General features: G+C 38.9%; 1 protein-coding gene across 1 annotated transcript; it reads left to right on the forward strand.

Moving 5' to 3' along the window:
- The first annotated feature begins 787 nt into the window (after positions 1-787).
- tacr3a (tachykinin receptor 3a) lies at positions 788-22,098 on the forward strand. Its single transcript, XM_068589273.1, has 5 exons — positions 788-1,379; positions 7,481-7,669; positions 8,234-8,384; positions 18,739-18,935; positions 19,565-22,098. The coding sequence occupies exons 1-5, from the start codon at positions 1,012-1,014 to the stop codon at positions 19,884-19,886; spliced, it is 1,227 nt and encodes a 408-aa protein (XP_068445374.1). The 5' UTR covers positions 788-1,011; the 3' UTR covers positions 19,887-22,098.
- The last annotated feature ends 2,321 nt before the right edge of the window (positions 22,099-24,419 follow it).

Consider the following 24,419-nt stretch of genomic DNA (forward strand, 5'->3'; position numbering starts at 1 on the left):
ACTGGTATAACACTACGAGGCTACAAATAAACACAAATTAAGAAATTAATACATCCACTTCACTGTGAACCGCAACCTCAGATTATATATCTATATACTATCTATCCATCTATTGATATTAAAGGACTAAATTAGTCTGGACACCAGCTCCTGTATCGTGTTGAAAAGCTTCAGTGGATTGATTGGATTTGATCAGCCGTGGGAGACATGTAAATGTACCCGTGCAGAGGTTACCATTGCACTGAAGGCTATGTCAGGAGATGAAGGAGGTTCATCTGATGTGAACACTTGAATGTCTGGGGGGACCTTCAGCCTGTTAGATGTGAATATTGATGTGACAAGAAGGATTGAATATATTATCTGTGTTGCATGAAGACACACACAATGTAACAGTGGTGAAAAACTCAACAGGAGGTGAACTGTGGGCTGAAAAGAGTGTCTTATTGGACACACGCTGCCCTGCCACTCCAATATCCTGTTCCTTCTTTGAAATGCTGCTGACAAAAAGATCATGGAGGGTCACAGAAGATAAAGGTACACAACGTGCGCTGACTGATTACTGCATGTGGGCCATTGCGAAGAGAGACGGCGGGGTTCATCTGTTATTCATGAAGTTTAACACTGCAGCCACAAAACAATCAATCTCTTTCACCATGTGTGCCATTGGTGCGTCACTGAGTGCGCACGGCGAGCCCTGCCTGTTGCTGCTGCCGGTGCCGGAGGAGAGAGGCTGTGCGCTCACACCCACATTTACCAAGCACTGAAGGATACTGGCGTTTCACCGCGTTTTAATCTGTAGACCTGTCACTGTGTGCCGACACCTGCGGGACTGTCGGAGACCGTGGTGATCCGGAGATGTGTATTTTTTAAGGGATGGCGATGTGCTTAAGTTGCGCGCCATGGTGCATATACGCAATCACCTCTCACCACTCTAGCTTTTGCGCCTCGGTGAGTAGATCCGACTCGTGAAACCATCGCCTTCACTATAATCAGTGGGGAAAGGAGAAGAGGATGGCGGCTCCCCATAACGGATCCAACGTAACGACAAACTACACCAACCAGTTTGTGCAGCCGCCGTGGCGCGTCGCTCTCTGGTCTGTCGCCTACAGCTCCGTGCTGGCGGTGGCGGTGTTTGGAAACCTCATCGTGATATGGATCATTCTTGCCCACAAGCGTATGAGGACGGTGACGAACTATTTTCTCTTAAACTTGGCGTTTTCGGACGCGTCGATGGCCGCGTTTAACACTTTGATAAACTTTATCTACGCGACCCACGGGGAGTGGTACTTCGGGGAAGCGTACTGCAAATTCCACAACTTCTTCCCGGTCACATCCGTGTTTGCGAGCATCTACTCCATGACGGCCATCGCTGTTGACAGGTGGGTTTATGGCAAGCTGCCAGAACCATATTTAGGGAATGACTGATGAAGCTAAATCTCTCTCTCTCTCTCTCTCTCTCTCTCTCTCTCTCTCTCTCTCTCTCTCTCTCTCTCTCTCTCTCGCTCTCTCTCTGTAGGTGATCAGTGACATGTATCAGCCTTTTTAAAAACATTTTTTATCAGGGGAGCAATAGTTTTATATCTATAATTATTTTAGATTATTCTTATGTGCAACTGTACTGCAGAAAAAGAGGGAAGCGATAAAGCAATTGAGATTATATATATATATATATATATATATATATATATATATATATATATATATATATATATATATATATATATATATATATATATATACATATATATACATATATATATATATATATATATATATATATATGTATATATATATATATAGTAATGCAGACTACATTCAACACCCCTGATGAACATGAATATGAACATGATAAACTCCTCAACCTAATCACCTTTGTCTCAAGTGCTTCACACACGATGTTTTGAAGATCTCCTTCTGATTATTCCACCAGCAGTGATGGAGCATGCAATTGTGTGCTTTAATCTCACACATGTATTGTTTCGACAAACAGCAATACTTGTTCAGGTCATTTGACGTTCTGGCTCTAATGCCCTCGTGCTCATAATAATTGACTTATGGAGTCCCATCAGTTTAATTTATATTCCACTGATCCACTGATGGCATCCTATTTAGGCATCGTCCCCACATTATTCTATCAGTTTATGCCCCCTGCTGATTTAAGTATACATTTATTTCAACTCACAGTGGAGGGTGATAATTACTTATTTGTGATTCGCGTACTGGAAAGGCGTTGTCCCGGCGGGATGCCATTTCATCCACCATGAGCGTGCTCCACACATTTATTATTACGTTCCAATGCCAATGAATCATGAAGTGAAACTGTTTTTCAAAAGAGTCTGCAATGCAGTGAATGGCTCTTTGTGTTTCAACTTCCCTAGAAAAGATTACCCTTTCCCCTGCTGTGTTATTACGCTCTCTGACTCTCTTGTTTTCTGTCACATGTATTCACATTATTTATCTTCTTTGCGCTTTCACACTTCTTTCTTTTTTTTGTCCATCCTCTCTCTCTCTCTCCCTCTCTCTCTCTCCCTTTCTCTCTCTTTCTGCCCCTGTTGTTTCCAGTAATGTGGCGATGCAGTCGAGATATCAGCCCTGGTTTGATACTGATAAGTGGACCGTCATGCGTCATAATGTTTGAATAAAGGGATAAGACTGATGAAGGAAGCGGCCACAGGCCGGACATAATGAAAACTAAATGTATGGAGAAGCTGCAGAGTGCGTCTACAGCTCGTGCACAAGAGTCACTGTGTGTTATGTTGTGTGAGGTGTTTTCCTCCTCCAGTACTTATCCTTGTCACACATAGCGAGCGATGCATTTCCTGAGGCCGCGCTGATTTTGGCTCCTCTACAGCGACTTCCACGGGTCTGTATTTTTGGTCTGCAGTGTCCATCTGATTCTGTCAACGGTACTGAGAAAGAGAACATCGGCATGACCCACATGATGTAGATGTGACCTCAGGTCATGCTTTTCGTAACCCCGGTATGTGGCTGTCTCCGCTCTGATGTCTTGAAATGGCATGAGGCCACAGTTCGTGATCACCAGTGAATTTGTCCTTCCTGTTGACTCTGTAGTGCCATGTGTGTTTCCTGAGGCACTGCAGCCAAACAAACACAGATTGCTGTGTGAAAGACAACTGGCGAAGCCTGGGAGCTTTTTGTGATGACATGGCTCGAGCCTTTTCCCATTTTTCACACCTTTTTAGAATATCATTGGGAACAAGCCAAGCACCTCTCTTAGGGAATTTGTTCTTAACTGCGTTAGAGGGATTCAGAACGTTGCGTTTGAGGGATTCAGACCTTTCCTTGTTCACCAATTTTCTGATATTTTGAATTTTGGCTACACAATTTTGTCATTTGAATTTAAAAACTGTCATTCAATTAAATTGAACCAAAGCTACCTGTCTGGAAATATACCACTAGTTGTCCCATCTGAACTGCCCATTTAAGTATTTTCTAAGAAGCTGTGAAGTTAAGGTGGCTAAAACATTAAAGAAACTCCTCTCCTCTGAGCCAACACTTGACATTTCGCTTCGTGCATATTGTTGGGCTACTTCTGGCTGCAAGTGGAATCCAGGTAATCTCTGCTCGTTAGACACGCTGCGATGATAAAGTGAGTGTTTAGTTGGTGTCGTCACACACTGGGGTCATGGCTTCCAAACAATACGTCACCTAAAAGCTTTCACGCAGCTTGAGGCAGAGCAGACTACTAGGTTGAACAAAAAAAAATAGTAAAATGATTTATTAATTTGCTGCTGTAATGTCTCTGTGATGGATCCCAGTTGATGCTGACGGCTCTATTAATGTGCTTTGATGTGTGTACTTGGCGACTAAAGAGGAGTGTCTGTGGGTGTAATCATGTTATTCAAGTTGGCTTTGCATGGTGGGTTTTGTTCAAGGGTTGCAAGTCTATTCAACCACCATTGGATCCCAAAAACACACAGTGTACCGTGGCACGTACTTGATTGGACTTATGCTAATCTATTCACACAGTGCCAACCACAAGGACCAGCAATTCACGGAATAAATGCCAAGCAATTACTGTTGAATAGACAAGGTATCTTTGCCGTTGTCCCTCAGTAAGTTCCTTTCAATGAGGTGACAGGACAAGACCCGTTCTTTCCCATCTGATGAAGATTGAATTAGCGCCTCTTAGACTGTGTTAATCATAAAGCATTCTAAATTGGGTTCACGTTCAGCTGATAATCTCCAGACAGTTTTGAGTGCTTTACTGTGTGGTGTGAATACAGCCTCATCACAGTTTTTGGGAATAAATCATCAATTTCCCTGAAAATCTTCCTCGAAAATCAATTGGATCAATTGACTTTTACTGGCAGCCAGGTAGAAAATAATAAAATGTCAAAAAAGTGACTGCTTGACTGTTGGTTTTCAGGCCCAAAAGATTCTATTCAAAACTGGACTTCCAAATATATGTTCATGTTGCCCCTATTGGTTTTTGGACAGCTGTGTCATTGAACAAAAGAGACAATATTTGGACTGGGGAGGAGTGACACATAGAGATGGTGCATATGGTGCCGGTAACGATAACAAGCTGTCAATCCCCAGGTAGCCACACCCTGAAGTATATCCTGCTGTATCATCTATAATGGTCTTAGGACGATCATTTATCGGTGACAATGCTTACTGAGGCAAGTCAAGTGAGACGTAGAGACATTTTCTCATAGACTTCCAGACAATTAGACTTATTTTTGTAAACAGAGGTTTCGTTCCCCCTCTGGATATTAGGAAGAAATGCTAGTTATTCAGAAAACTTTGCAGAATCGGAGGTTGCTATTTGTTCCTAACTGAGGGAAATGACCCAGAAGTATCTAAGTGACAGCCATGATAAGAGCTGGTCAAACTCTCTAAATCAGGAGTATTCAATACAACATCCTCGGGGTCCAGTAAGAGGGAATTTCCTCAAGCAAAGGGCCGGATCAACGCAGCAATGTTTAACTTGCGCTATGATTTAAGCTTCATATATATTGATGTAGCCTAGACGTTTGTATGCAGTCCACGACTGACTGTCAAATAAAATAAAGAACATTCAACTGAACAATATCTCAACAATATTTATTATCAGTTTTCAAATGAAACTGGATAAATTATATATAACACATCCTTCAATAGTTAATACATGTTCATTATTTATATCCTTTCAAGTAAAATAAAGGAAGGGTTTAAAAAAATAATACATAACTGTAAAATAAAATACTTCATTTTCGAAAATTTAAAATGTTGTGCAGGAACTTTATCTGTGATTATTAAAAGCACTTGTTTCAGCTCTTTTCTCCTCTCTATTTACATAATTGTGCATTCATTTTTGATGTGTTTTATAAGACTTGTGCTTTGTCTCAAAGTGGCACTTCACATTGCTGCTTTTAAATGTCCCCATTCGCCATCGTCTCTGAACATGAGGGCTGTTTTGAACTGTCCATTACTAAACATTCAGCCTGTCCATTCTTGGTTAAAGACTCTGGTCCCTCCACATTTCTCTTTATGGAAAACACCTTGTGAAATAACAGTTTGGTGTCTCGCCCCGTCTCCCCTGTGTGTGTGTGTGTGTGTGTGTGTGTGTGTGTGTGTGTGTGTACATGTCTTTATCATTTCCCAATCTTTTGTCTCCTCGATTAATCTCGCCGATGCCTCGCCTCGCGTCTTAGTCTCGTCCATGGGAGATAAGAATAGAGGAGACAAGGAGGAGAAACAAGGATAGAGGAGTTGAGGCAACAGGCATTTAGCAAATTAGACATCTTCGCCTCTAAACATAATTTTAAAGCAATGTTAATTAAATATGTATGGTGTGGCACCGCTGATCAGCTGTTCATTGTTAATTATAGTGCTGGATTTTCTGATCTCTGCCAGATGAGCATCATGGTATTCATGAACTTACTATTAATTCAATCACAATGTGGCATGATGTGACAAGAACGATCAGATGTCAAGTATTGTTATTTAACTAACACACGCACACACACACACACACACACATAGATTGTATGACTTCATATAGTCTATTGTGTGAAGCACTACAAATGTTTGTACAAAAAGTATGATACAAATAAAGAGTGACATAATTACATATGACTGATATATATTATACACTCAAACACAGTCCTGTCTATCTATATGACAACATGAAATACAGTCAATTACTGCTGAATATAAGAGAATGTTCTTATTGGCATAATAAGTTGACGTCTTCTGCTGTTTAAAGTGGTAAACATCTTTTCAGGATCATAGCAGTTGAATTGAATGAAGCGACATTCAATACAAAAACCGATATCAGCCGAATGTCAGGAAGAAATGTGGTTAGAACAAAGCCTTATAAGGAGCTACAGAGAGAAAATCCTGCACCTCTGGCAGTTATAATAACTGTTTGTCTTTAATAGTATTAGTAAAGTGATCAAATGTGCAAACACAAACTCCATCAAAAGTCTCTCCAGCTGTTAGATTGAAAGCTGATCCAGCTGTGATCGGCGGCCGCCGTCATTAGAAACAAACTTCCCTTCATGTAACGCTTCAGAGGAAAGGATGTGTCTCTCCCCTCTGCTCTTCTCCCCGGACACCAACAGCTGCACCACCAGTCTCCAGTCCACCAAGCTCCTGAAGTTCGTGGATGACACCCCCGTCATTGGACTTATCTCATGGGGATGAGTTGGCCTACAGGTGGGAGTCTGACCATCTGGTGCAGTCAAAACCACCTGGAGCTCCACGCTCTACAGACAGTGGAGATGGTTGTGGACTTCAGGAAGAACGCAACCCCATGCGTCATCACCCTATGAAGCCCTTCCTCTTTTTGAGCTCCTCTAATGGGAGCCGAACATCAGCTTCACCACCAAGGAGGCTCAGCAGAGGATGTTCTTCCTGAGGCAGCTGAAGAAGATCAACCTGACAATGACCATGATGATGCACACATTGTTATCACTGAGTCTGACTCTGACTCACATCCCCAGGACAATTTCAAACACCCTTGCACATCTTTTCTTCTCTTAATAAAATACATTTGCCACTTTTATTTTTGAATATATACTGTATTTAAAGTACTGCTATTTGTTTGTCATATACCATATTTATCTATTATTGCACAATGGTTGTTATTTTTATTATATTTGTATTGTTTTATTTGATGTAGTGTTATGCACCTTTCACTGAGTCAATTTCGTCATATGTTCAACATACATGGCAATAAACACTTCTGATTCTGAAATCATATTTTTTCCCATTTCTTAAATCGATTACATCATAAAAAAAATATAATGACAGACGAAGCTTCATTTGAAACATTAAAAGAAGCATCAGATGTATTTCAGCGCAGTCCACAGCATGTCATTACGAATAAGTATATGTTAATGGGAAAACTCTCATAAAGAAGGCAATAATACGTAAAAAAAAACAAACAAACTATCAATCAATGGTTGAATTAGTTGTTGTGCTTTAAACACACGTCTGTCTTTATAACCTCCTGACCTCTGACCTACAGGTACATGGCCATCATCCATCCGCTGAAGCCTCGTCTGTCGGCCAAGGCCACCACAGGGGTGATCCTCTGTATCTGGAGTCTGGCCGTGGTGCTGGCCTTCCCCCTCTGCTACTTCTCCACCACCCGAACTCTGCCCCGCAGGACCCTCTGCTACGTGGCCTGGCCCCGCATGGCCGACGACCCCTTCATGTGAGAAACACTTTGTGACTTGTTTTTCCACAAACTTTAACTTATTTTGAGACCAGACAGTGTAGCTCAGTCCTTTCCACTTAAGCTAACTGTTGCAGCTGCTTTAAATGTTGATATTTTTTATCAGGTTCTGCCATACAAGTTAAATATAATCTCATTAAGATATAGTTTACAATGCACACACGTGTAATTTAAGTCATTCCTCATTAACTTTTATAGACAAATGTTTGAAACTATATATTTACCTGAGAGCACATTGCCTGTGACGGACAACATCCCTTCATTGTGCATGTTGAAAAGGACATCATTGTGCTGTATTGATAATGTCATTTGATACAGATAAGGACAGGAGTTGCTTTTACTGTGACAGGAAATTATTTTCACCAAGATGGTGACCATTTCTAACCATGTGTGATCAAGCCAATTTCACCAATAAAAACATAATTTGAGGTATTTATTTATGTAATCAATCTGGGCACGATATAAAAGCTACTATGACATTTTATTGTTTTAGTATTTAATAGATGTGAACAGTCTTCTACCTTTCCTCTTTTTTCCTCATAGGTATCATATCATAGTCACAGTTCTGGTCTACGTGCTGCCCCTAGTGGTGATGGGCATCACTTACACCATCGTGGGCGTCACGCTGTGGGGAGGAGAGATCCCAGGAGACTCATCTGATAACTATCATGGACAGCTTAGGGCTAAAAGGAAGGTGAGCAGACTTGAGTGCAATCGGTGGGCCAATCCTTCAATAATTCAGATATGACCTGGGGTTGCCCAATTAGTAACTGCGAATCAAAGTCAAAAAAAAAAATTAAACAGCATCTCCCAGGCAGAGCAATTTTCCATCTTGCTAATACTGTAATATCTTCACGATTTTAGCTTCTTTCTCTGTTAATGTAGTTTCTGGGGCAAAGACATTTATAGAAATCCTAGACCTCCGCACCAAATGTAATAATAGTAATAAATTATCGAAGTGATTCCAGCGGATAAACAATCTAGTGCAAATATAACATTGCTTGCATAGATAATAAGGTCATTGTATACAGCGAATTATTGGAGTACGATTTTACCCTTTAATATAGAAAATATAAATATTTTACACCTTTAAATGAACCAATATAACTCCTGTAAACTTTCTGTGGTGTTGTTCAATCATTGTAATATGACTGTAATTTGTTTTTGATACGTATTGAACAGGAAGCAGAACTATTAAGAAAGCATACATATTGTTTCCTTTGATTAAAGCAAGAACACTTAGCTCTATATTACATATTCCATTAAATTCCCACTGGTGAGATTGATAAGAAAACTGTTGATTAAGCTCCACAGTTAGTATTGTTGTGTGGATTTGCTTTCAGTTTGGATGAAAGAGATTTGATCAATCTTACACTTAAAAGTGAGAACAACATTGTTCAAGAATGCTGACTTCTGTATGCGTGTGTAGCAGGTGAACACGCTGCACTGTGAACATTTCAGGGAGGAAAACCTTAATTCCACAGAACACAACCTTTGTGGTTGTCACTTGTCCTCAATCAACTCTTTGTCCATGAACACGGACAAGCTCTGAAAACCAACGGTGTCTTGAGGCATTTTGACTTTGTCCGCACTTTGGTAGACATCAAGGCCTTTTTATCACATGGGCTTTTTCGAGACTTGTTTTAACAATAAGATTGTTCACCGCTGCAATGAACTATGACAAAACATGTGTTGCAGCAGACTGCAAGGTCATAAAAAGGCAATGAAGGCAAATGAATCACTACTGCGGCATTGCTGGCAAAAATATTTATGTAACTCTCAACCGTTTATTCCAATAGATATGATGATGGATGTCCATAGTTTCATTGGAGAACATTTCTTTGCATGGGATTTGGTCACCACACCAGTCACTCTTCGTGATTGCCCGAGCACCAACAGACTCGTTGCACAAGAATGCAGCGTCTGTCTTTACCTGAGAGTCAATACTGTCTTCACCGCGGTGATCATCATTTTGAAGTCTTGCAGCCAGATAATGGGTCTATGGGGAGTCCCTCCTGAGAGTAACTGTGAAGAGTGAAGATCAAGTGAAATGGGGTGTGGGTGTGTGTGTGTGTGTGTGTGTGTGTGTGTACTGGACTCTCATACCTGTAACTGCAGATAACGCTTTCCTAATCCATGCCAATCTCAGAAGCGTACATACACCTCTTTTGTATTGGGTCGGCAGCAGAATGTTATGATGAACTGACCCTTTTATGAAGCCTTAATCCTTCATCCATGATAACCAAGACTTTCCATGGTGGAGTGGAGTAAATGGTTGCATCTTCAAAGTAAACTGTAACCTACTCCAGGGATTAAAAGAGTAATTCATTTTTTGTTAATGGTATGACAGTGGCAAATGCCACTAATGAAATCAATAAAATGAGGTAAAGGAGGGAAAAAAAATGATCATTTCGTACAAAAACAACCCATGAAGAGTGTTATTATTTTTCAAGATTATCTACCGTGTCCCCTTTAATGATGGTGTTGTGTGCAGCCATCACAGATTTGTGAGGTGATATGAAACAATTCCCTCCCCCCTTCTCCTCTTTATTGTTTTTCATCACCTTTATTGAGATACACATTGACTAGACTATTGTTTGGACTTAATCAGTTCCCTGCAATAATCATGGTGTATGTTCCAAACGCTGGCCTCGAGATGTGTGTTCGAAGTCTGAAGTGCAGCACTAATGTTGTCATAAATCATCTCTTTAGGGCAATTTGTGTTCGATTGTGTTGTAAGCACCATCGACATTCCATCTTCCTTTCTGCCTAAAGACAAAGTGTGTGTGTGTGCGTGTGTGTGTGTGTGTGTGTGTGTGTGTGTGTGTGTGTGTGTGTGTGTGCATGGTTGTGTGTGTGTGTGTGTGTCTGAGTGTGTAAGGCTTGGGATTGATTACCTCCACAAATCTTTTACTTTATTCAGACCCCAAACTACTTTGCTATTATTACTCTTTTTTTATGGATTTTAAGGACTGAATGAAAAAGGGTTATTGCAGGGTTTTAAAAGTAAGTAACAATTCGTTATGTTTTTTAATGTGGATTTGCAAATTAGTTATAAATGCAGTGTTCATCGTTTGTAGGAGAGAGGTTTACTGTAAAGAGTTTATTTCTAGTCCATGAAGTGTTAACCTGTTGTGATACACAGAAGTTGTAGACAGGCAGTCAGGGTTTATGGTAGGTGCACAGTAAAAAGCACAAAAAAAATATTCAAATATAGTATATTGGAGTGAAGAGTTTGCATATTCATTTAGTATAATCATTTTCTGAATTTGTGAAGTCTAAAAATAACATTGATAACTCCCTGGATGAAAAAAAAGATATTATGAGTGGTATGATATCATATTTGCTAATTATTTTTTTAAACTTCTTTTTCCTAATATTATAAATAAAAGAGAAGCCTCTCTTCTTTTGATTTTCCATCTTTCTTTCCTCTTCCTCTTTTGTTTTCACTGAATCAGTGTCTCTTGTTTAATCACTGTTGCATTCAGGCACACAACTTAGCTGATGTTTTTTCTTATCATATCACATTTCAAATTGCAAAATTATTCTGGATTCAACCTAACGAATGAGTCGTCATTGCATAGATTAATGAAGAAAAATGCCGGGGCAAGCAATGTTACAATCAGACTCAATATCCATTTTATCCACTAAAAAGCTCATTAGTTTGTGAGTTTCATTATTATTATTTTTTCCAAAGCAAATCAGCATTATGCTTCCCTCATCTACTCACATATTTTCACTACTGCTCTATTTAATTTATATTTGAAATACTGTGTTAATGAGTATTTACTCAAGCTCCTTATACGTTTATTTCATTATTTCTATGCTATTTGGCTATGTAATTGTTTCTCTTTGTAACTACATTAGTAACCTAAAAAGCTAATTGAAACCTACTCATATATGACTAATGCTTTAACTTTTAACACATGTAAATACTCATATATTCAGTCCTCTGATATACATGAGGATTTAGCGTATTGCACATAAACTTTGTCATTAATTTTGATTACACCTCTTCTTGTATACTGATATCTCACTTTCTCTATTTTTAGCTTTTACACAACTTACACCTTAAGTGTAATATTAGTTAAGTCTGGGGATCTCACGTAATGTCAGAATTGGCAATAAATAGGAGCAATGAATAAATCATCAACTGACGCAGCTCACAGTTTTTGGCCGTGACAGCGTCATCAGGTGTAACCTCCATATGAGCTGTGTGAGCAGCGGCCGTGAGAACTTGGAACATATGTTGCTTTACGCTCTAACTTCTCACACCTGAGAGTTCTATCTGAACAGATAAAAGTAAAGTTATCGTCAAGTTTATGTAATAATTACATAAACCCCGCAGCCTCAACGTCATATCCGTTTCACTAGATGGTTAAAAAGTACACTTTACAAAGTCAGATTTCAATAAAAGACACCTCTTTGTAACCATACGAGCTTGTAAGAGTATAATAAAGTATTATACATCATTTGTTGTAGTGTGTTAGTACTTGAAAAATCCCAATGCGGTCAGAGTTTTTTTTCCCTACATCCTTGTTCTGTTTAATGACGGCGCTGGCTTCCGTGGGCGGGGGAGGTTTCTCAGAACGTGTCACACGTCTGAAGCGGAAATGTATTCACAGATGGGTACCCAGCATGCAGTAATCTGATCGTGTCGAGGCATAAATGTTCTAACTTTTTTATTTTAGAACCGAACAACACCGCTTTTTGACTGAAACTCATTCGTAACACACCGATGCTTTGTTGTATTGTGATTCTTGCTGATTCCGATTCTTTAGGTCATTACCTCAACATTATATTTACAAAAAGGGGTCTCATTAGTATGTGGGCTATTGTTAAGACCTTGAACCATACAGTTTGAGCAAGGCATTTTTTGGGGAATCTTGCTTAAATCATGCCCATATCATGCTCAATGTTCATAGTTATGAACCAAATATGGTATAAAATATATTATTTTTGGAAATATACATTTTATTCAAAATACAAATCTGAAAAAATCAATATGAATGAACACAAGTATTCAAACTCAATTGGGGTTCATACGACTACTTGAAGAATGGGTACAGGAAACCCATCAATCAGATTTATATTTATTCAAGCTGGCAGTAGTATACAAACTAATATATACTTATGAGGATATATGTACTATATGCATCTGTCATGTACTATTTATGTGTATATACATGTATGTGTAGATTACCATATAAGTAGGAGTAATAATATCAATAAGTAATATGTGTATGTGTATAAGTAATATGTATGTATTATTCATAAGTGAAAACGAATTGTGCGTGATTCTCTGTATTCTTCTCGTCACGAGTCAATCTTAATCATGTTTAAAATAATGACATGTATGGTCTATTAATAACACTGTCATATAATTAGGAGTGCTTTCAACACATAAGTTTCCTAAGCGCTAAACAGTGATTTCCACTAAAGCTGCCCTGGAGCAGGTTAAGGGATTTCGATGTGTCGCTATGGGGATTTTTCCCAAAATTGCTTTTGAGGAACCAAAAAGCCTGACCTGCGTCATCTTATCCCGAAAATTATCCAGCTAACTCAGTAAGCCTGGCACGAGGAACAGGGTCCTGGCCTTGGCGGTGACAGAAAGTCGCAAATGCTAAAAAGTATCCGTGGTTATATGACATGTTCTGTCACAGCCTGCATCTCCGCACAAGAGCCCCACTAATCCTGCTCTGGGGCTTTAGAGTACAGTCGATTGACGACATTTTTTCTCTTTGTGCGTTTTTGTCCCACTGGTCTTTGTAGTTCAGCAATCATGAAACATCAAAGTGGTAAAAAGTGAGAAGACATTCTCCCTTTGAGGTCTGCTCTACTGTATGTAAATTTCATATATTTGGTCTTCATTCATCTCTTATTCTCTCTGCTCTGTCTGAGCCCATTTGTGTTGTATTTTCAAGTTTAATCCAGAAATGAAAACCATCAAAGGGTCACTTGCATGTGCATTCATTCACTCAAAAAACGTCCTTGCACATGTAGAGCATATCTTACGTATATTAACTCGTCGCAACTGTTTTCATAGGACGTATATCAAATTATTGATTTCCATCTGTTCTGCCAATTTTGTTTTATTTGCAGTGTTTTGTCAACGGAATGACTGATCCAGCATTATTTTCTTTCTTTTGTATTTGATGTAATCTGCCTTGTCTTGACGTTTGTCTTGCCTTACTAATTGGGAAAAGTAACCATCTGTTATGGAAGACAAACTGTTAGTGCTACGTGTAAAAATGCCCTCGTACTTTAGTCATTTACCTTAAAGTCTTTCACTGCCATGTAATTTACAAAATAATAGATTGTAGGATTGCAATCAACGTATCCTGTCTTCAAGCATACCTCAAAAGTTACCTTTGTGAAGAATCATATTTTTAACTATACGCAGTACATTACATGTCACTTAGCTGACGCTTTTATCCAAAGCGACTTACAATAAGTGCATTCAACCGTAAGTACGAACAGGGAACAACAGCCTATAAATGTAACCTTGAATCTCAAGAAACGGGTGGGTCAAAAAGTCAAAGAGCAGCATTCTGAGTAAGTTACAGACATATTGTGTGCTATGGTCCAACTTTTCTCTAACACAAGTGCACGAGCCGTGAGGCCTAAGTCCGCTTGTCTCTGTCCTGGTCTCTGGCCTCGATCCTGACAATTGTCTTATCCGCAGCGAAGATTGGCTTGTAATAAAATACCCTGACTCATATCATTAAAAGGCAGACAATTGTTGTGGGGTCTGTTCTTAATTTTAATCATATGGTTCACTCAGTAATTAGACCTTTCTTCTCTTCTTTGTCCTCTTCCACATCAGGGACATTAAGTTTGAGAGAGAAAGAAATAATTATTATGCTCTCTCAGTTTGACTATGAGGCAAAACCTGTTAATCTGGAGGAAGGTAGGAACAATAGAATTGGGAATTGTTAAAAAATAATGTACTTTTTAATTATTGTTATGAAGATGTTGCAAATATTGAAGCAATTCTTATTATTTGCTGCCTGACTTGAGGGCCTTTTTATTTCTTTATTGAACTTCAGACCCGGAACAGTTATCTCAGACAGACTTGTGTAAAAATTACTTAAGTCTTGTCCCCTCTAAAAAAGATATTTTTTTCTCACATTACTCTCTTCCCATCCCCCCTTGGACAGTATCAGTCATGCTGTACTCAACCACGGTCCAGCTCAATTGCCTTTTCATATTCAATATCTTCAACACCTCCTTCTGCCTATGTACACTAGTAGAATGCTTCAAGGACTTTCCGCCACACACAGCCACTCAACACCTACGGCCTTGTCCTATCCATTGATTTCAGCTCGGCCTTCGATACCATACAACTCATCAATCTCTTCAATAAGAGGAGCTTCCCGTGGGGAGGCAATAGAGGATTCAGGTGAATAGCCTCACAACTCACCCTCACCTTTCTTAAATATGCACATATCACAACTATAATTGGCCTAACAACAAAACGGATACGGTGAGCAGGTTGCCACGCAATCACTTTGTGCCTTGTCAACAACCACCGGCTCTGATTTGATTGTATAATTTTTCATTTTCCTTGAACTATTGCTTCTTTTAAACTATTTCTCAAGGTAGGCTGGTTTGTTTTTAAAGGTTAAAAATATCTTAATGTATTAAGATAGAAAAACACATATTAACTGTGATTGACCAGGAATAACCATTTTTGTTCAATTGACTATAGTCCACATTCATATGCCATACAGGATAAAAAGGTTTCCTGTGTATTTAAAAAAAAGAAGCTTGATAGAGCATGTTTTAGATCTTCTTGCAGGAGGTTACAGCTCACGGAGCATAAAAAATAAAAACTGCTTCTCTAGGTTTCGGAGACGACTATGGATATTTTTGAAAGGCCAGGAACAGATCACCTGAGTGACCTGGAAAATCATAACTCATGGCTATTTGGGAAATACAGTGTATTTTACCAGAATATCCAGAGCTTTGTCTATGAGTGGGAGTTTATTTAGATTCTAAATTTCACTGGAAACACTGATGCAATTTAAGGAGCTATGTGATTACATGTTTTGTACAAGCTTCGTTCTGAATGTGCTGCAGCTTAACTCATTCCCTAAACAAGGACTTTAAAAAAGATTTACAATAATTCTTAGTCTCACTTTTATCCAGTTTTGTCATTGAAAACTAACAAAGTTTATATTGTTTCTATTACCTGTTACCTGTAATGGTCACATTCTCAGGCTTTTGGGTCAGACCATTAGTTCAGTCATATTTGACCCAGTTTCTTCCTCAGAACCATTCTAAAAAATGTTGCTTAATTAATAACAAGACTGAGGGAGCATTAAATTTCACCTTCATTTTTTACAACTGAGCATGAGCTTCAACCACATCCCGCGCTCCCCCACTTTGCATAGATCCATCTGTCAACTTTCTGTTCTTCTCATGCATAATGTTGTATTGTGTCTTTCATCCTGTACTGTTTGCTGTTGTGTTATGTTTGTTATGACCTTTCAAGGGACTACAGATGCAAATCAGCATCAAATGGTGACATTCATGTTTGAACTGGTCCCTTAAAAAAAAGACAGTATAAAAAGACCTCATATTGCCCTCATAGTTAATAAATGATTTGTTTACTTGCTTAAACTCATCTAATTACTGCACGGGCACCCCATTGCTCAAGATATAATATTACCCTCTTTTTATTTTTAAGGGTCATTTCTAAACGTTTCTGTTCCTTTTGAAGAATGCTTTTTCATTTTGTTCATGGCACTAAATTGTCTCTTATCGTAGCGAACAATGATTACTTGCAGTCAGGCAACAGAGGGCCTGAGAAAGATTATCTTTTGAGGCCCTTCTTACTTTGTGTGTGTGTGTGTGTGTGTGTGTGTGTGTGTGTGTGTGTGTGTGTGTGTGTGTGTGTGTGTGTGTGTGTAAGAGAGAGAGAGAGAGAGAGAGAGAGAGAGAGAGAGAGAGAGAGAGAGAGAGAGAGAGACTCACAAAAACTGCTATGCCAATAGGGTGTGATGATATTAGTGTATTATGAACATCTTGAATAATGGATTAGTGAGAAGGATGGAATTATTTATTGGTTTACCAGTTATTTATTGGTTTACCTCATTGGTAGACAGTTGTCTCTGCCTGCCACCCTTACCAGTGTGGTGTGACCCAAAGAACCATTTTTAGGTCCACTTTTCCGTTTCTTATATAAGCCGACCTATGTGATAATGTAAAGCTTCCTGTTCACTTTAAACACCAGGATACCTCACACCCTCACACACACTTTATATATACATATATATATATATATATATATATATATATATGGCCCCGAGCCACATATATGCAGCTGGAGATTAAGAGGCGTGACAAGCTCTGGTTTAATCAATGTTCAAAAACCCTCCCTTGCAATCAATCTTAGGCTGTTGTAATCAGTAACAACTTTTACATCACAATGAAACTCATCCCTCTGCCGTATTTTGGTGGAATGCCGCATTTCAAAGTGGAATGTTTAGTTTTCTATTTTCCTGCATTGATGCCTTATAATGATAGTGAATGTTTTTTTTTTACTCTCCATTTGTTCTTTGTTGTCTGGCTCTATTTTGTGCGCCAGTCAGGCTTTCTACCTTCATTCTCATTCTGGAACAGTTTGAAGAATTAGAAAAGCTCAGTTCAGTTGACAACTGTATAACTTACTGTTATCCTGTTGCCATCAACAATATCATATACTATGAACACGAGGCATTGTTGGAAATATGTACTCAGACCTTCACATTATCCCCATGATGAAAAATGGGTTGCAGGAAGACAGGACTTTGCAACATGTCATGGAGCTTAAGACAGTCCAATGGTGTTTATACAGTCAATACCACTGCCAGCTGTGTGAGGAAGAGACTTTGAATTTTGTCTTTTTATCATGCACATGACTGTCTTCTTGTGTTGGTTTTGACCATGCTAGTTCTATGTATTGCTTAATACTTTAGTTGTCACCTATTTATAATTAGGTTAGGTTAAGTAAAACATCTTGGTTTGGCTTAAAATAACTAAACGCTCTTTACGTAACTTAAGTTACTTAACTTAACATTTAAAGTAACATACAAATAAGTCAATGTTGACTTTTTGTTTCACATGGAACACAAATATCAAAAACAAACATAATCCGGGAGATCATATGTTTCCCTCGATACGTAATCGACAATACAGTTTGGTTGTATGGGAACACAATTCTTTAGAATCCAGGGTGTCTTTGCGAACAGAGCATTTCACATGCTCAAAAATGAACGCATAACAACTGCTTTGGCCCTTATGTCTTTCAGTTATAGTCTTCTCACATCATTTTCACAATCGACTTGTATCCTCTTGAGAAAGTACAAGCCTTAATGTATCCTCCATCCAAAGTACTGACTGACTGCTCGCCACTGCTTAGAAGTTACCTAGCAGAGTTTACAGCATGGCTTGTGTTAGGTCATAAACTTTTTAAAAACATGCGCTCAAAACAAGGGGTGCCACGACTTCTGTTTGGATTTCAGAAGGGACCCAGTGAAGTCTGTTTTGTCTCTGGTAGCCTGCCTCAGCCTTCCTCTGAAGAGCCACCTTGTATTATGGATTCATTTCAGTTCATTCAGTTCACCTCCAAGTGGAGAGATTGAAAGACGGATACAGTGAGACATTGTAAAAATGGTTATAAGATCAAAAGAATTCAAACTTACTGTCTATTTAAATCTTGCTGCGCTCGTCCTGCAGTACCAGGTGCTACCAAAAGGTTGTAAGTCAGAAAAGGACTGAAACAACAACATTTTTCCCCCCAAATATGCTTCAGTTAGAGAGACAGTGACTGGTTGGAAGTGGTACTTTTCTGTTCCCTGTGTAAGGTCTTCCGGCTTACACACTGCTGCCTTTCACTCTGTCTCTTTGAATGCTTCCAGGAATCCTAAACATAGCCAACACTGAGAGCTTGGGAATGTTTCTTGTCCTCTCTCTCTCTCTCTCTCTCTCTCTCTCTCTCTCTCTCTCTCTCTCTCTCTCTCTCTCTCTCTCTCTCTCTCTCTCTCTCTCTCTCTCTCTTGTAGGTAGTGAAGATGATGATCATCGTAGTGGTGACCTTTGCCCTCTGCTGGCTGCCCTACCACGTCTACTTCATTGTGACGGGTCTCAACAAGCGTCTGAGCAAGTGGAAGTACATCCAGCAGGTCTACCTGTCCGTGCTGTGGCTGGCAATGAGCTCCACTATGTACAACCCCATCATCTACTGCTGCCTTAATAGCAGGTGGGTCACAACAAGGGGGTTATGACAACCTAAAAAAAAATGTTACAACTGAATGTACTTTTACAGGGCTATTAAATGAGACTTGAAGTTGAATTTATGTTTTCAGAGCACATCACTGAGTGTTATTACACTCCATTAAATGTTTTACCAGAAGATCAAAGTTAGGCATGGATTTATAATTGTATGACAGTTCATCAAGTTTAGTTCCATGTTTTGTGTTATAGCATTCTTTCCATGCATCCCTTTGAGTTTTATAAATGTTGTCCATTGTCTTTTGGTCATGGAATCTAGAGAACATCACTCCACTATTCGTGAAATGGATTTGTTACTTAAAAAAAATATTGTTTCTCTCAAGCATCTGTCAAATACTGCACTTCCACACCAATTGATTTATTTTTCATCACCGCACAAACATTTAGACGTGTCCCTCTTCATCTGTTTAAAAGCTTGAGGGGCATCTCAATATAAGCTGCTTCTTGCCTTATTGAGGGAAAAATGTAACAACCAAAATACCCATTAGACATTTTTACTTGTATTTATTGTCCATGTTATTCTTCCATTATTTTTCAAACAACCACCCGTCCTGTGTTTTGCAATCCTCCCCCTCTCCCTCTTCAATGTGGCACCAGGTTTCGAGCTGGCTTCAAGCGTGCGTTTCGTTGGTGCCCGTTCATCAAGGTATCCAGCTACGACGAGTTGGAACTACGCTCCACGCGCCTGCATCCGACACGCCAGAGCAGCATGTACACGCTGTCACGAATGGATACCACCACGGTGTTGGCTTACGACCCAAGCGAGGGCGATGACGCCACTGGAAGGAAGCAGTCCCTACCGGCCAGGAAGAGAAACTACATCACGTCTCGCCACACGGAGATCGCCGGATGCAACGGTGACGGTGCGAAAACGCAGAATGGAGAGACTCCGGGCCCTCAACCCGAGGAGTTCTCTTGAAGGCTGTTTTCAAAGACATATGTGTGCAAGAAATATACACCGATGCATATTGCACTGTATATACAAATGGTGCACAGATGTTTGGCTTATTTAAACCAAATGATTTATTTTGTATTTGGAATCAATAATCTGAATTTATTGTGATCGAAGGCTTGTTTATTTTTCCCTACATAGTAGCTTAGAGTATTGAAACCGCTGTAGTAAACCTCCTCCAAGACAAGTATCGCAGTTTAAATATGTTTCATAGCAGAATAGCTCTGCTTTAATAGAGTACTGCATGCATTATAGTTTTTTTCCGGGGGTTTCCCAAACACGTTTTGTGTCTTGTATTGTTTTCTAAATGATCAGTGGTGCCGAGTCTCTGTGTGGAACCGGAGCCTCTTTCACAAAAGTGGATTGCGAGCAGTATTTATTTGCTGTCACAAGTAGCACACACATTTGGGAGGCCCTTAGGGCTCTTCCATCCTCATGTGTAGGTCTCGAGTATAGTTTGTTTTTAATTTGTGAGACAACTCGAAATTGACAATAGAGGAAACAATCTTGTTGCAATTTGCATCTTAGTGAAACAGGCCTCTCCTCTCAGGGTGCTTTGGGAAAGATTTATACAGCCTCTCATCCCTGAACTGTAGGGTTTGTCAACAAAGAGCACAGCTGTAGAATCATGGCTAACCTTCAAAATTGCCCAGAAATAAATGGGACTGATAGCAACTGTGGCTGTGGTGGGTAATGCTTTACATTTCATGTCCGGGAGCAGCCTCGACAACATATAAGGTGAGGGATTCTTCGTTTGTACAGTTTGATCACAGAAATTTAAGGTTTTGCGTATGAGTGATCGATTAAAGTCTTCTTCCTATCCAAAAAGCCTTTGCTCTAATTCAATACTGCTCACAGCTGCTTCATTAGAGAACTTTTATGGATTAGCATTTCAACCAGTGTACTGCGGTTTGATTAAGCTCTCGGTTCCACGATTGAAATGATTGATAATTAAATGAATCCGTTTTGCTCAGAGATTCAGGAGTGTGAGAGAATCTCACACTAGAGATGGACTAAAAAAAACAACATGGTGGTTGTAATTATGTAAGTACGTCATGAATTTAATTTCCATCTGTAAGTTATCAGTGTTAACTTTATGTGATGCAGAGGATGCACTCTGTGTCTATTTCCCCCTGAAGCCACGAATGCGCGGCTGCAGAAAGTCGCCAATGGAATTGCTGTTGATTGAACTCCATTTGGCTGGATATGTGGCTTTGAGTTTGGCTCTGAAAGTATTGAAATTGAGTTTGGCTTTCAGTTAGTTAACGGTTGTAAGGAACATGCTTTCTGTAACTGGCAATAAGCCAGAGGCTAGATCCTGTATTTACAGCACATTAATAAACAGGCTGCTGGAGAATGAGCAGATTGAAAGCAAACTAACTAACCAGGGTCTTCACTTTGCAACTAAGTGAAGGAAAGAAGTGCAATCTATGTTTTACTGTGCTATAATGTTCTTTTAAATGTCGGCATACAGTGTGTGAGGAGAAAGCAAGACAGTTTTTGCCCTCTGCAGTTATTGGTGTTTCAGTACTTTCTTCCAGCATGCTGTTTTCCTGTGTTGAATCTTTATTTAAATCCCTGCTTGTGTGTACCTCAAGTATTGAAACTGTCCTGAGCAATATGATAGCTTATGCCGTGTTGTTTTTTCAATAAGATAAGTTTAACCACACTTTGACAGGATTATATAAACTATATGATCAGTGTATCCCTACTGACTAATAATATATTATGTTTGTTATCTTCCTTTCATTAGTGTTTTTGTTTGTTGACCTTCTTTAAACAATTATGAAATTCTAATAATAATAACGATGTGTGCAGTGTTCTGCTGGTTGCTTGTTGTGATGGCAGACACATGTTTAACAAATGTCAAAAGATTCTCAGCTATTCATTTTGTCATTTATGGAAGAAAATGTAATTGACTGAAAATTACAACCATCGAAACACATTATAGATGTCCTTGATTAATCTTACCAACAGTTCTGAATGTTAGAAGACTTCATGAAAGTATTTACTCAAGAATGTGAAAAACAAGTTGTGCATTTCGGTTGTCTACAATTCTTATATTGAAGTTGGATAAATATTTGTATGTGGTGAACAATCTGTTTTAATGTTTCACTGTATAAATGTTTGTGCTTTGTATGAATGTACAGTACGATATGTGCCTCTATCTCTGTCAAGTGGTGACCACTTTATTGTGTCTTTAAAAGATCATTTGTTCATTTCGACCTGAGCCTCATTTCTTTGTTCTTACAATCGATCTGATGTCATTACTTCACTTCATTTTGTACTTTTTACTTTTACTGCTCTTACACGGCTTTATATATATATATATATATATATATATATATATATATATATATATATATATATATATATATATATATATATATATATATATATATATATATATATATTTATACTACTAATCTTATAATAGCCATGAGTATTTGGGTATGAGCACCAACAGGCTTGTTGCTGAGAAGAGACAAAGAAACACACAACTTCTAAAGACAAACAAAATTATGTTGAAAAGTTATCATCTTAAACTCTCTGGAGACATGGCTATTGTACAGCACAAACGTTATTATTTTCGGTTCCTTCAGCATCTGAACAACCACTCTTACTGCTGTCGGAGCTCATCACCAAAGGAGTCACCAAAATTGAGATCAACTCAAATGTTGCAAATTAGATCAAGTTGACCTCTATCAAAGTGTCAATATATGTTGCTGTATCTTTCTTACTATTCAAAATGGATTAATAAGCCAATCATACTGTAACATATTGACTTTCATGTGTCGCTTGTAACATCGTTGTCGATCTGTCAGGAAACCACATCTGTAACAATATCTTTTTTGACCTTCCAATCCACAGTTAACGGCGGCAGATATCTAGATATACAAACACATTTGGGATTTTTTTTTCTTCTTCCAAAACACATGTCAAAATTACAGAAAGGCCTACAACTTCAAAATGTCTTCATTGCTAAATCCCGCAAGTCAGTGGTGGACACATTGAGCCTGACCAAAGGGGGGCAAAAATGTCAGCAACAAGAAGCAGCTTTCCTTGACTCATAGTACAAAAGGTCAAGATGACATATTAAGCCAGTATCCAATATTTCACAGTGAGCCGTCTTTTTGTTGCTGTTTGGAGAAGAACTAAGATAAATATTGGCTCCTCTGAACAGTCAAAATGGCCATAGCCTCTTTTACATTCTTCCTCAGCCACACTGAAGGGTTATAATGTTTCATCTCACTTCTTCCTCAAACACCATTACAGTATGGCAAGCGTTGCTTTGAGGAGAGAGTGAGAGAGAGAGAGAGAGAGAGAGAGAGAGAGAGAGAGAGAGAGAGAGGGAGATACAATAAAAGATAAATAACAACACGTCATACACTGGAATGCATTTACCCCCAATAGCCAAGTGTGTTTATTTCCGTGAGTTTAGTATTCTTTTGGAGAATAACTCAACAGGGAGATGATCTGGAAATGTTACTGCTTTTATAATTTATTGGGATTTTGAAATGTAAAACTCACGTTATTTCACAACTATATGAAATGATATTGCCACATGCAATTGGTAAAAAAGTAGGGGATGCTCAGACGAAATCCTTTCAGGTATGCTAAACTAAAATGACGGCTGGGATGGTAATTTCTGAAGCACATAAAACCAGAGGTTGTTCAATTATTCATCATGGTTGTATTAAACTATTATTTTACTCTCGAGGTGAGCTCTGCTAAATAAGGCCATCGGTATGCAGCAGCTTGTCTCTGCTGTTTTATAGTGCAGTGGGGTCTGTGGCGGTGCACCGGTCTGGAATGTTTTATATATTCTATTTGAATATATAATGATATATGAATGCATAAGGGAACTTTGTTTTTTTTTAAAAAAGCATTGAATATATTCAATTAAACATAACCAGAACAGTGTGAATCAGTAAATACTGAATCCCCTGAGTTGAAAATGTGTTGGACACCAGGCCCTGTTTCCAAAGAAGAAGGGCTATTTTACTCCAAGTACAAGCATGAATATGCACCACTAAATAAGGCGATTGCTGCACAGCGATCCATGTCTCGAGCATATGTCTTAGAAGCGCCGGTCTGCTGGTCTGTGTCAGACCACTTGGCAGCTCAGTTTCTTTTAGAACAGCCTGTTACCCACCACAGCGGTGGAGAAGGAAAGTAGCATGAAGCTGTCAATATTCCTGAGGACTCTTGCAAGCAAAACCCACGTGTTTACTTCTGGTGATTGATAATCATTTACTGCTCCGAGCACTCTCGAACAAAAACACTTATGTCATTGTTGTTGGCAGCGATTTGTATGTCACCAGAACACTGAATGGATACATTTCAGTGATTAAAAGTAATGTGTGGGAATCACTCTTATGGCAGCAATGAATTTTTTACTCCATTCTAGAGTAAAAACCACTAATTGAAACTGTAATTCTTCTGTTATCCTCAAAAAACGTTTGTAACAGTTTGTATAACGGAAATCATTGCGATCAA

This window comes from Clinocottus analis, unplaced genomic scaffold (assembly GCF_023055335.1).
Source record: "Clinocottus analis isolate CAN_PGR_092001 unplaced genomic scaffold, fCliAna1.0.p SCAF_22, whole genome shotgun sequence".
Taxonomy (NCBI): Eukaryota; Metazoa; Chordata; class Actinopteri; order Perciformes; family Cottidae; genus Clinocottus; species Clinocottus analis.

What these genes read in the sequence shown, in the direction of transcription:
- tacr3a (XM_068589273.1), top strand. Translation starts at nt 1,012, where the DNA reads ATGGCGGCTCCCCATAACGGATCCAACGTAACGACAAACTACACCAAC. An exon ending in ATGGCCGACGACCCCTTCAT is followed by an intron (nt 7,670 to 8,233) that starts GTGAGAAACACT and finishes TTTTCCTCATAG; the next exon opens with GTATCATATCATAGTCACAG. An exon ending in TACTGCTGCCTTAATAGCAG is followed by an intron (nt 18,936 to 19,564) that starts GTGGGTCACAAC and finishes ATGTGGCACCAG; the next exon opens with GTTTCGAGCTGGCTTCAAGC.